This window comes from Echinops telfairi, unplaced genomic scaffold (assembly GCF_000313985.2).
Source record: "Echinops telfairi isolate 266 unplaced genomic scaffold, ASM31398v2 ScPeMD7_18;HRSCAF=68, whole genome shotgun sequence".
Taxonomy (NCBI): Eukaryota; Metazoa; Chordata; class Mammalia; order Afrosoricida; family Tenrecidae; genus Echinops; species Echinops telfairi.
The window spans coordinates 87,232,210-87,244,871 of NW_022103915.1; the positions used below are offsets into that span (position 1 = coordinate 87,232,210).

General features: G+C 49.4%; 1 protein-coding gene and 1 pseudogene across 1 annotated transcript in view; both read left to right on the forward strand.

Annotated features, from left to right (window-relative positions):
• Positions 1-12,662, forward strand: part of TEP1 (telomerase associated protein 1) — a 48,488-nt gene that overhangs the window by 16,005 nt on the left and 19,821 nt on the right. Inside the window, exons 9-20 of the mRNA XM_045287726.1 lie at positions 179-336; positions 1,076-1,185; positions 1,702-1,792; positions 2,012-2,198; positions 7,028-7,196; positions 7,655-7,813; positions 7,995-8,072; positions 9,186-9,316; positions 9,624-9,683; positions 11,190-11,348; positions 12,202-12,378; positions 12,529-12,649. Of these exons, the coding sequence (XP_045143661.1) occupies positions 179-336; positions 1,076-1,185; positions 1,702-1,792; positions 2,012-2,198; positions 7,028-7,196; positions 7,655-7,813; positions 7,995-8,072; positions 9,186-9,316; positions 9,624-9,683; positions 11,190-11,348; positions 12,202-12,378; positions 12,529-12,649 (1,600 nt within the window). The remainder of the gene's footprint in view (positions 1-178; positions 337-1,075; positions 1,186-1,701; positions 1,793-2,011; positions 2,199-7,027; positions 7,197-7,654; positions 7,814-7,994; positions 8,073-9,185; positions 9,317-9,623; positions 9,684-11,189; positions 11,349-12,201; positions 12,379-12,528; positions 12,650-12,662) is intronic.
• LOC101649985 lies at positions 3,205-3,737 on the forward strand (annotated as a pseudogene).

Genomic DNA, 12,662 nt, shown 5'->3' on the forward strand with positions numbered 1-12,662 from the left:
ATTCATCCCACCTGGGAAACCGCTAACTCTAGCATCTCTGGCCCCAGTCCTCACCCCTAGCAACATAATGAGCTTGTTGTGTACACTTGACTGACCGCCTTTGATTGGCTCACGTCTTCTTCTCTGTGTAATTTTCAGCTGGCTTTGCAATCATCAAGCTGTTTTCCCTCTGTCCTAGATACCCCTCCAACATACAGCTGTTTTCTCAAAGTCACCTCCCCGGGCCATGGGATTCTAGCAAAGCTGGGAAACGGATGAAGCTCCCTCGGCCGGAGACCTGGGAGCGAGAGCTGAGCCTGCGGGGGAACAAGGCTTCTGTCTGGGAAGAGCTCATCGGTGGGTGACCTTGACGGTCACATGCCTGTCCACTCTTCTCCATTCATGTCTCTGTAGTTCATACGCTGACCAGAAGGTTTCTGTGACATACCTAGCAGTCGTAATGCAGAAATGGCTGAATGCATAAGATCTGCCATTGGCCACACACCAATGGGGACGGTGGTGTCTGTTGTGAGTGGTATTGGCATCGCATTGCTACTGTTGGGACCCACAACCCAATAGGGCTTTGTCAGCTGTCATCTTTTTCAATCAATTTATTGGGGGCTCTTACAGCTTTTATAAGATTCCATACATCGATTAATTCTATCAGGCACCTGGCTGTCACCTCTGTGGAAGCAGATATCCAGAACCACGAGCTGGGTTCAGATGGCCACCCTTTGGGCTAGCAGCCACGTGCTGAACTGGTGCATCACCAGGCGGTCAATGTTCCGGATGGAGTTCGGTGGTACTGCCGGCCTTCATCAACACATCATAAAATTGGTGCCTTTTCTATTATTTCATTGGTATCAATATCTGTGCCACTCACCAAACAAACTCATACTCTCACATCATCGCATACTGGAATTTCTGTGGAACTCCATATTTAGACTATTGATTGAAAAGAAAAAAAGAATCAGACCGGAGAGGCATATGTTCCTTTAGATAATTGGCCTTTTCTGTTTTGTCTGTTTGAACTGTGGGAGGCACATGCATTTTCACATCTCTGCACCTTGTTTCCTTTCACATGGACCGTCCGCAGACAGCGGGAAGCTTCCCTTCATGGCCATGCTGCGGAACCTCTGCAGCCTGCTGCGCGTTGGGATCAGTGCCCAACACCACGAACTCATTCTCCAGCGACTCCAGCACCCGGTATGTGTGAGGGACACGTCGTTAGGTGGCCTGGCACCTTAGGTGGGTGTGGACATTCTGTGGCTTCGATGGAGGCCAGATTTGCCCAGGGTGTGGGAGAGCCATGGTCTTCCAGCTATTTCCATGTGGGCCATCCACAGGCAGAGAGATACCAGTAGATGGGGGAACAGGTTTGGTTAACGCTTTGATTGCAGTGGAGTATAAGAACCTTCCTTTTCATTTCTTGGGGTCAGGGCGTTTAGCCTTGAAGAGGAGTCTCTGTGAGCTGACTGACTTGAGAGGAATGTCAAAGATTTTTTACAAAGCCCCTTCCGTCACTTCCTCCTCCTCCTTCTTACATTCTCAAAGGAGGGCTTTCCGTGGCCTCTCTTTAGACACCTACTCTGATATCCACTTTGTCTTTCCTCGTGTTTCCACCATTTGAACCTGATGCTTCCCCCCGCCCCCTCCTCTGGAGTCCCAGGGGGCCCTCACATGTCTGGGTCATCCGCTCACAACCCCTTCTTTGCTTTCTAGAAATCAGTGATCCACAGTCGGCAGTTTCCATTCAGATTCCTTAATGCCCACGATTCCATCGATAAACTTGAGGTTGAACTCAGGGATAAAGGTATTGTCTCCCTTCTCCTCAATCCTCTCATGTGTGTGGACGTTGGAGATGGTGATGCTGGCATGTAGCTTCTTGCCTCCTGGTCTCGGATATGGGGTGGGCAGAGAGAGGCTGGACCGTGCCAGCTCCAGGGGCTGGGGTTCAGGACCAGTATGGATGGGAGAACAAGATGAAGGTGTCGAAGCTCCCTGACTCAGATCACTGCCTGTTGTTACACAGCATCCCCATTTCCTTCGAACACACAACTGATGGGAAAACTCATGATTCGAATCTCAAAATGTGCCCGCACATACGTTGCTCGGGGGCAGCTTATGAACCTAAAACGCCGGGAACTTCGAACAGCGATGATGGTGCCTATGATATATGAGCAGTTCAAGCGGGAGAAGGCCAGACTACACAAGGTCAGGTACGTATCCCACCCTGGAATCGGGTGGGCTACAGGAAGCACCTTGGTGGAGAGCCCCAGATGCTGTTCTGTAGAAACAAGCTTTTCTGTGCTCCGAGTGGTTCAGACTTGCCTGGCTCCCATTGTCTCCAGCATAGCAAATGTTATCTTTAACCTTGTTCTGTGGAGAGGTTACGAAGTACAATCTATGCTTCCACTCTATTCTCTGTGATAACTTTATGTATCTGGTGATGATGGGGCGGACCCTGCGTGGGGCAGATGGTGTGCCTCGTCTAGCCACCTAAGGTTTTGGGGTTGGAACTCATCCAGTGGCACCGAGGAAGAAAGACCTGGCAATCCATAAAGATTCTAGCCAAGAAAACCCTGTGTGACAGTTGTGCTCTGTCACACACGGGAGTCCCGTGGATGTGAATCAACTCGACAGCAGGTTTTTGTGTGTGCTTTCAATCGTAGAATCAACGTGGCACCTGCCTTTCTCGCAGTGCGTGGTGCATGCGAGGGTCCTTGTGGCTTCTCCAGGTTCACCGTTTCCTTTTTCTTCACTGTGACGACATCTGTGTTTGTATTTTCTGACTCATCCAATTCTTTTGACCGTCATCAAGATAGTTGTCACGAAGCAGGCTCAAAGACAAACACACAGCCTGTTCCACAGGTTGGGCTAAGACCTTCTAGGCAGTGGTTCTCCACCTTCCTAACGCCAAGACCCTTTCGTACAGTTCCCCATGTGGTGGTGACCCCCTCAACCATAACATTATATTCGTTGCTACTTCATGACTGTCATTTTGCTACTGTGATGAATCGGGCGACCCCTGTGAAAGGGTCGTTCGACCCCCAAAGGGTCGCAACCCACAGGTTGAGAACCGCTACTGCGGTGCTTGGACAATGCTATACTGGTTTTACTCAAGTTGAGCGCAGGACTCACCTTAATAAAGTAGCAAGACTCAAGCGGTCTTCTGACTCATGGCCAAGCACAAGGTCATTTAAGAGATGGCACACGCCCTTTCCCCTGGCCGGCAGCGCGGAGGCCGCACGATGCCCGGAGTGACTGTAAAAGACGTGAACCAGCAGGAGTTCGTCCGAGCTCTAGCAGCCGTCCTCAAAAAGTCCAGGAAGCTGAAAGTCCCTGAGTGGGTAGACATAGTCAAGTTGGCCAAGCATAAAGAGCTTGCTCTCTATGACGAGAACTGGTTCTACACGCGAGCTGCCTCCACAGCACGGCACCTGTACCTTCGGGGTGGCGCTGGGGTTGGCTCCATGACCAAGATCTACGGGGGGCGGCAGAGGAATGGTGTCATGCCCAGCCACTTCAGCCGGGGCTCCAAGAGCGTGGCCCGCCGGGTCCTTCAAGCAAGCCCTGGAGGGGCTCAAGATGGTGGAGAAGGACCAAGACGGCGGCCGCAAACTGACACCTCAGGGACAGAGAGATCTGGACAGAATCGCCGGACAGGTGGCAGCTGCCAACAAGAAACATTAGAACAAATGCTGGGTTAATAAATTGCCTCGTTCGTAAAAAAAAAAAAAAAGAGAGAGATGGCGCGCTTGCTAACCACTGTGGTGGACACTGCGGGACTCGGTGGCACGGTGAGCTACGTGAAAGATGTGTGCTTCTGCTCCTGTAAAGATGCACGGCCTCAGAAAGCTGCCGGGGTGGTTCTGCTCTGTCCTAGCGGGCCACTGGGCATTGGAATTGGCTCGTGGCAGTGAGTTTGGCTCTGTTTGCTGTTCTTTGCATGGTAACCACTAGCCACGTGTAGCTCTTAAGCATTTGAAATATGGTTAGTCTGAACAGAGGTGTGCTGGAGTTTGAAGACTGAGAAAAAAATCTAAACGCAGTTAGAAATTAATAACTGTATTGAATTGAAAAGATTTTATAGCTATCAGGTGAAATAAAATGTAATATCAAATTAATTCCATCTGTTCCTTTTTTGAGGAGCCAGGTGGCATGGTGGTTATGCATTGAGCTTCTGAGTTCAAGATCAGCAGTTCATTGTGATGAAAGTTGTATGAGTGAGCCCCCAATAAAATGATTAAAATAAAAAGATCAGCAGTTTGAAACCATGAGCTGCTCCTTGGAAGAAAAATGAGGCTTTCTACTCCTGTACAGAATTGCAAATCTCCCCACAGTCAATTCTAGAACATTCTCTGTGACTGTGGTGATGGTTGTGCAACTCTTCTTGATCTGATTGAATTATTGAAATGTATGACATGTGGATGGAGTGTTCTGGAATTTCCCGTTCTTTCAAGGTTACCTAGGGTCTGTTATGATACGAACGGTCAAATGCCTTTGCATGGTCAATAAAAGAAAGAGATACAAAGAAAGGATGTTAATTTAAAAGTGGAGGGAAAAAGAGTTACAGTCTCAGAAATCCACACGAGGCAGGTCTACCCTGTCCTATAGGGTTGCTCTGAGTCAGTCTTGGCTTGATGGCCATGAGTTTGGTTTGGTTCCTTTAAAAAAAAATACAGCTTCTAAAAACTATCCGTTGAAGCATGCATGTTTCATTTCAGTTTCATTTCACTTTTATTTCATCCTATTGGACAGCAGTGGTAGAGACTACTGAATTCCCTAGATTAAAAAAAGAGTATGAAAAATTTTGAATATGCACTTAAGTGGTGAGACTAGTGTAATGAAGTCTTTTAAAACTGTTAGCCGCACAAACTGATTATCTGGATTTTCCCACACTTCCTGTATCAATCCATTTTTTTCTCTCTGAGGAAGTTCTTCGAATAAATGGTACAACATATGATGCATCTTATTGTACCCCTTCACCTCCATACCTTACATGTGTCTCTTAAAACACTGGCTTTTCTTACATAATTAAATGCCATTGGTATTACTAAACAAAATGGAAAATAATTCTTGGTATCAGATCATCTATGTATTCAATACACATTCAAATTTTCCTATTACCTAAAAAACCAAAAATCTTTCTGCAGTTTTTCTCAAATGAGGAGCCAAACAAGGTGTTCTGATTGCATTTGATCTCACTGCCATTGAGTCAATGCCGATTGATAGCAAGCCCCTCTGGGTGCCCCAGACTAACTGTTTATGGGAGTAGGAAGCCCGGTTTTTCTCCCGCTTGCATTTGATAAGTCTTTCCCATCTCTGTTAATCTTTCGCTTCGTGCTGATGACTTGCTGTGAAGCCAGCTTTAGGGGTCTCAGGAGAGTGTCCTTTGTTCAAGCACTGTGTACATTAGCTCTGAAGGTTTTGAAAGACCCCACTCCTCTCCCCTCCCACCTCCGCAAAGGACCTTGCACAGGTGACCCAGTGTACCTTATACAGCATTCGATGAGGAGGCCCCCAAAGTCTGGCAGCCAAACTCAGTGATGTTAAGATGGATGGGCCTTTATGCGGTAACAGCCCAGTCTCCACATTGTAAAGTGAGTTCACTCATTGCTGACTTTTGCCTGGGTCAATTGTTTCAATAGTGATTGGAAGTGAGGTTTCCTACCACTTCATAAAATGTATTAGCTAGAATTCCCAAAGCACTGTCCTCATTGATTAAATCTACTTACCCATCCTCTGCCACCGTGCTCATTCCCACTCGTAGCAACCTAGACAGGGTTTCTAGGGCTGTCGCTCTTCAGGGGAGTAGACAGTTTCATCTTCCTACCACAGATTGGCTGGTGGCTGTGACTCGCTGGCCTTTCCGTTAATAATCCAACACTTTCCCAATATTGCCGCCAGGCTCCTTAAAGCTCATACTGAAAAATGCACTGCCCTGGAGTCATTTCAACTCCTAGCAACCCCCTGCAGATGCCGTAGAGCGGTCCCCTGTGGGTTTCTGAGACTGTAAATCTCTACGGGAGTAGGAGGCCTCGTCTTGCTCGTAGGCTGTTTCAAGCTGCTGTCCTTGTGGTTAGCAGCCCAATGTGTGGCGCACTGTGCCACGAGAGCTCCTTTAAGCCTTTTAGTTCCCTGAAAAGGGTAGACCTTGTTAAGAAAAAGCAGGCTGAATATTTCTTTCTTTTTCTTCTAATTGCCTGTTTCCAGAGGCCAGGCATTAGTATTTGTTCTTTAAAATACAATTGAAAATATACAGAAAAAAATGTACCCAGAAAAAAATTATATATGTATACACACACACACACACACACACTGACAACAGTACAAATGGAGCCCTGCTGGTATCTTTTGTTTTGTTTTGCTATCTCTTTTTAAATTACTTAACTTTTTAAAATTAAAAGATCATTTTATTGGGGCCTCTTACAACTCTTATAACAATCCATACATGAATCGTATCAAGCATATTTGTACATACGTTGCCCTCATTCTTTTCTAGACATTTACTTTTATTGAGCCCTTGGGTCCTAGTGGCATCTTAACCGCATGGCCAGTAGTTTGAACCCAGCATGCACTCTGAGAGAGGAAGAGGAGGAGGCTTTCTGCTCCTGTAAAGATTGACAGCCTCAAAAACCCACAGGAGTAATTTAATTCTACTCTGTCCTGTCCGGTTGCTGTGAGTCAGAATAGCCTTAACGGTACCGGGTGTGTTTTGGGGGTGTTTTTTAGCAGTAAAACTGTCTCATGAGGTCTGGGTGAATGTGTAAGTGTGATGAGTGGTTCACAGGGTAGATCTGCGATGGATGGGCTGTCTCCCGCCATGGGACTGTGTTAGAGGAGTTCTTGTTGAATGGCGACAGAAGGAAGCTCAGACAGTTTTCTGTGCTGGCAGTAGAAGCAGACTATGGAAAAGGGAGGCAGTGCTTGCCATGGGAGGAAGGGAGAGGCCTCTGAAGTTGAGGGGCACATTCTCATCTTCTCATTTGCCTCAGAGCAGCAGGCAGGTGAGCCCTGAAGCCCTCTGCATCTTTCTCGCTTGCAGACAGCGGACATATGATGGCGTGATGCTGGCTCGGTACAAGCAGGCCCTGGAGACAGCCGTGAACCTGTCCGTGCAGCACAGCCTGCCCCCGTTGCCAGGCCGCACCCTCCTGATCTACCTGACTGATTCGAATGCAGACAAACTCTTCCCCAAGAGAAACTCAGAAGGGGTAAACAAGAAAAGCAGCGGGGTGTTGGTTGGTATTGGGGGACTCCAAGAAGTGATCTGCTGCCCAGATCTAGTCCTCTCAAAGAAGCCCTCGGGCCTGAGCTAGCCGCTGTGAATTGAACTGCCAGTGTCAGGCCCTGGTTCTGCCCCAGGGGCAGTTCCTAGAATGTGTTTTCTCTGGCCCTGTTTGCGGATGATAAAGTCACCATTTCATGTTTGGCTAGTGCTTCCTGCTCTCTAAATTGCTGCCACCAAAGGGTGTCTCACCTTCACTCCATCTCAGGGCTGACTTTGGGTGGGATTCCTGGATCCTCTTGGCTGCCCCAGGCATCTCCCATGGGGTGGTTGAAGCCCTCTCGCCTGCTCCCACAAGTGAGGGGGTAGGCCTGCAGCACTGGGAGAGCACGGGTGGATTCGAAGTCAGGGGAGTCTGCTCCACCTTGGTGCTTGTTCACTCAGCCCCCTCTGAACTATGTGCTGCTGTTGATTGGAATGATGATCGCTCGGGCGGAGCAGGCAGACCTCTTGCTGTGTGGCGGAGGCACTTTGAAGACAGCGGTGCTGAAGGCCGAGCAAGGGATCCTGAAGACTGCCATTGAGCTCCAGGCTCAAGTTCAGGTTTGACCCCTTCATTAAAAAAAATATGAGTGGACACCAGTCTGGGAAGGACCTGACAGTCACTGAAGTCAAGACTGTGCACGGTTCCAAAGGTTTCCTCAGCCGGCTCTTGCGTTTGCTTCTTACTGACCACGCAATGCCTGCTGTCACACCACCTAAATGACCAAAACCTTTCCTGCAGGAGTTGGAAGAGAATGAGGAGTGGTCTGTGGATACTTTGGGAAAGTACCTGCTGTCACTGGCTGTCCAAAGGGTCCCTGTGAGTACCGCCCAGCCCTTGAGGAAACTCGCCCTCCCTTCGTTTTCCTCCAGAATGCATGGATCTTATTTCGTGACCACGCAAAAGCAAATACCCTGCTAAGTGTGGAACCACCAGGCATCCTGAAAAATGAGTATTGTTTTACAGCAGTTTCCAGCTGTCAACCTGCGGTCATTGGAGGGAGTTCGGAAGAGATACTTAGTAGCTCACCCTTGTTTAACATTTCCCCACTCAGATATGCTTGCAAATGAGTTTAAGAGTAGGTAGTGGTAATAACATGTTGTAACATAGTTATGAAGTAGTGACCTTTCAATATTTATTATTTTCATTTTTAAGATACTTTATTCATTATAGTGCAGTTTAATGTCTAATAATTGCTATACTTAACAATGTGCCCTAGTAGCATGGTTGAGTAAGTGGTGGACTGCTAATCGGAAGGTTGGCAGTTCAAAACCACCAGTTGTTCATAAGGAGAAAAATGAGGCCATCTGTTGCTGTAAAGATTGATAGCCTCAGAAACTATATACAGGGTCACAATAAATCTGAATTGAATAAATGGCAGCACAGTGGGTTAAGTTGGGATGTTAACCGCAAGGTCAGCAGATCAAACCCATCAGCTGCTCTGTGGCAGAACGATGATACTGTCTGCCCCCATTAAAATTTACAACATGGAAACCCAAAGAAATAGTTCTACTCTCTTCTACCGGGTCTCTCTGAGTTTGGTTTGGGGTTTTATGCTGGCTCACCCATCCAAAAAACAAACTCACTGCCATCGAGTCAATGCTGACTCATAGTGACCCCCTGTGGGTTTTCAAGACTGTAACTGTTTATAGGAGTGGAACAAATGGCATATAGGAGTAGAAAGCCCCATCATTCTCCTGATGAACCATGAAGATCGCAGCCCGCGCGTAACCACTGCGCCACCAGGGCTCCTTCCCTCATCCTAAAAGCTTAGGAACTTATGCACCCCCACCCTGAGAGGCAGGTCCCCATGTCCCTCAGAATTCTTCTTGCTCCCCGTTCTTTTGAGACTGTTCTTGATATCCTGACCTTGTTAGTGTCTGCTCTCTCCTTTTGTCCCCTGGTCTCAGCTTTTCCCCTCTCATCCTACAGATGGATAGGGTCATCGTTTTTGGCCAAGATACAAATCACAAATGGGTAAATGCAGCTAAACAGCTTATCTGGCGACATGTGAATTCCAAGTGCCTTTTTGTTGGTGTTGACCTGCGTGGGCGCCCATACTGGTAAGCAGGAATAGGCTCCCACCTGAGTCAGAAGGGCCTTGCACCTCTGCCCATGTTGGGAACACTGTTTCTCTCCTGGCCCCTCCTCCTATTTGCCCTCCTACCTCGCATGCACTGTGGATGCTAGAACCTTCTGTACAGTCTTCAACCTAGCTCTGGATCCCTTTGTGAGGATCTATGCCAGCCTAGTACATAACCCAATTAAAATCACAGCGGAAACGTGTCCACTCCAAGATGCTAGTGTGTACTTACTCTGAGGTCCTGGCCTGGTTTCAGATGGTTTACTGGCTACTTCTTCTTTTGCCAGGTTACCAGATGCGAACCCCAATGATGTGACACTCACAGGCTGTACTGATGGGATACTAAAGTGAGTACATGACAAGTTTTGGGGATTTGTGGAATGTCTTTTAGATACTACCTGTGGTCTCTACCCCATTCAGATTTTTTGTTTGCTCATTTGTTTTTTAAGCAAAATAGAATTTTATTCCTTTTCTACAGCTGCCAAGGGATAGTAGCTCCAAAATGTTACAGGGACACAGGTTTCTAAGTTATTACTTCACTGTCCTCAGCTTCGAACATGTGTTGGGCTGGGTTGACTAGAGAAACAACTCCAGAGATACCCATATGTGTGTAAGAAAGAGCTTTATAGCAAAGAGCAATTGTATATTGAGAAAACATCCCAGCCCAGTCCGGATCAAGTCCATAAGTCCAGATCAAGTCCATAAGTCCAGATCAAGTCCAGACTAGCCCTCAAGTCCAATACGAGTCCCACTTCAGGGACACAGCTACATGCAATGGTGCCGAGTGCAGGAAGATCCCCGGCTGGTGGGTGGAAAGCTTTGTGGATCCTGTGGTGGTGGTGGTGGTGGAAGCGTTTCAATGCTGGCGCAGGTCTCCACGTGGCTTCTCCAGCTCTCTAGGTGTGGCTCTTTAACAGGAAGGTGAGGCAGAGAGAGAGAGGAAGTCCCCAGAATCCTCATGAGAAGGCCATGCCCACAAGGAGGCATCATCAGGCTGGGACCTGATTGACAGGCTAGACTCCACCCTACACTTCTTTATCAAGTTGACATGAAATTATGTAACTGCCAGAGACCTCATACTTCAAGATGATTCTATCCAGAAGGGAGGAAACAAGTGTCTTACATCCAGTAAGGGGAAAAAATGGGGGACAGGAGGTAGTAGTGTTTATTTTTTAATGATGCGACCAACTTTAAATTCTCTTCACTCTGTAGCCTTTGTTCTATTTATGATATATATTTTTAAATCACCTCTATTGATGCAGAATTGAAGAAATCTTTTACTTTGTCCCTCTCTCCACCCTTAGTCCTTTCATTTATATTCTCGCTGCCCTCCCTACCTTTTCTGCTGGATGTCTTCTGCCCCCACTTCCTGTTGGGAAACCCCATACACATCCCTCCTCCTCCAGGGAGCTCAAGCCCAGTCTGGGCCTTAGTCTTTACAACCCTGCCCAGCCCAGTTGCCTCTGGCTCAACAGAAAAGCTTTGATTACAATCACGCAAAGCTGGAGAACCGAGTCTCTTCAGCCATGTGATTCTGCAGTGGAGCTCTGGTAGTGTAGTAGATGCACGTTGGGTTGCGATCTGCAAGGTCCAACAGGGGCGGCTCCTATAGGGAATCACTAGGCGTCGGTAGCGCGCGCGCGCGCGTGTGTGTGTGTGTGTGTGTGTGTGTGTGTGTGTGCTTTTGGGTTTGGTGGTTCTGCACCTCATGGGTTTCATGTGTGCAGTCACGCTGTGGTGACTTTGTTAAGGAACTCCAGGTAATGGGGGACCTACCCTCGCCCTGCCTTCACCCCTCTCTGCCCGATTCTCACCTCTTGCATTCTGCTAGTGTTTGTTACTGTTTGCCTCAGGTTCATTGCACAGCGCGGGGCCTCCCGTCTTCTAGAACATGTGGGCCAGATGGACAGAATCTTCAAGATCCCACCCCCGCCAGGACAGGCAGGGCTCCTGCCTCTCAGGCCGCTGGAAGAGAACACTCCAAGCCCCGTGGCTCCTGTTTCCCAGCACGGGTCAGTCTGTGCTTCTGAGCTTCTGTGACTAGGGAGGTGCTGCAGTGGAATCCTAGAGGAAAACGCCGGTGACCGAAACGCTGACAGGGGTGGTGCTGTTTGCTTCTCTGCCAGGCAGGGGTTCCGTACCTCTCTCATAACCGTCAGATGGCCAATGGCCCCTTTCTCTAACGGGGAGAGGCTGTCAAAAGGCAGGGATGGCAGCAGGTACCATGACCATGGAGCAGGGGCTTAGGAGCATCGGCTCTGACTTCTTGGCTTTTCCAAACAGTAACTTGGACTTGGGGTGAGGCCAGTCCCTGGATGGTGACGTGCTCTACGACCAGCCAGAGACTGGTGGCTGGAACAGCCCCAGCAGCCCCTTAGCTGGGGCTGGTGACCGGGTCCCAAAAGGTCATAGCTTTTGAAAGCCTGTGGAGCAGAGTTCTGCTCTGATACCTGAGAGCCACCAGGAACGACAGCGACAGCCCCTTGGGGCGGCTAGTTGCATAGTTATTTCAAGGTGCAGTTTGCTGAGCTTAGATGAGGACAGCGGCCATGCTGACCACTGACCATGCTAACCAGCGCAGTCGCAAGCATTCCGAGAGGAGAGAAGTACCTGCCGACAAATAGAGGGGTGCAGGAGGAGTGACAAGTGGAGTTCCAGCCCCAGGGCACTGCCATCAAGGCTACCAGCTTGCTATTTTTGCGGGGAGTGGGGTGGGGTGGGGTGGCGAGCACTCTCTGACCTCTCTGCTTGCTGTCTGCCGACCGGCTCGAGCTCAAAGCTGAAGGGTAATCCATGGGTGCCTGTGGAACTGGACACAGGGTGGGCGCCCCCCGGCTGAGCCCTGTCCTCTCTGCTCACCCCCAGATGGCGCAGCATCCGCCTCTTCATCTCGTCCACGTTCCGGGACATGCACGGGGAGCGCGACCTGCTGCTGAGGATGGTGCTGCCGGCCCTGCAGGCCCGCACAGCGCCCCACCGCCTCAGTCTGCACGCCATCGACCTGCGCTGGGGCGTCACCGAGGAGGAGACCCGGAGGAACAGGTGCGGGGCCGCAGAGGCAGGGCCCGAGCCCGGCGTGAGGGCTTGGGGGACTGGGCGGGGGTGGGGGGTAAGCCGAGCGTCCCGTTTCCCCGTCGCACCAGTATTTCTTGGTAACGTGACTCCTGCATGTCCCCACGTCTGTGCCCACAGACAGCTGGAAGTGTGCCTCCGGGAGGTGGAGAACTCGCAGCTGTTCGTGGGGGTGCTGGGCTCGCGCTATGGCTACATCCCCCCCAGCTACAGCCTGCCTGACCAGCCGCACTTCCAGTGGGTAAGGCAGCCAG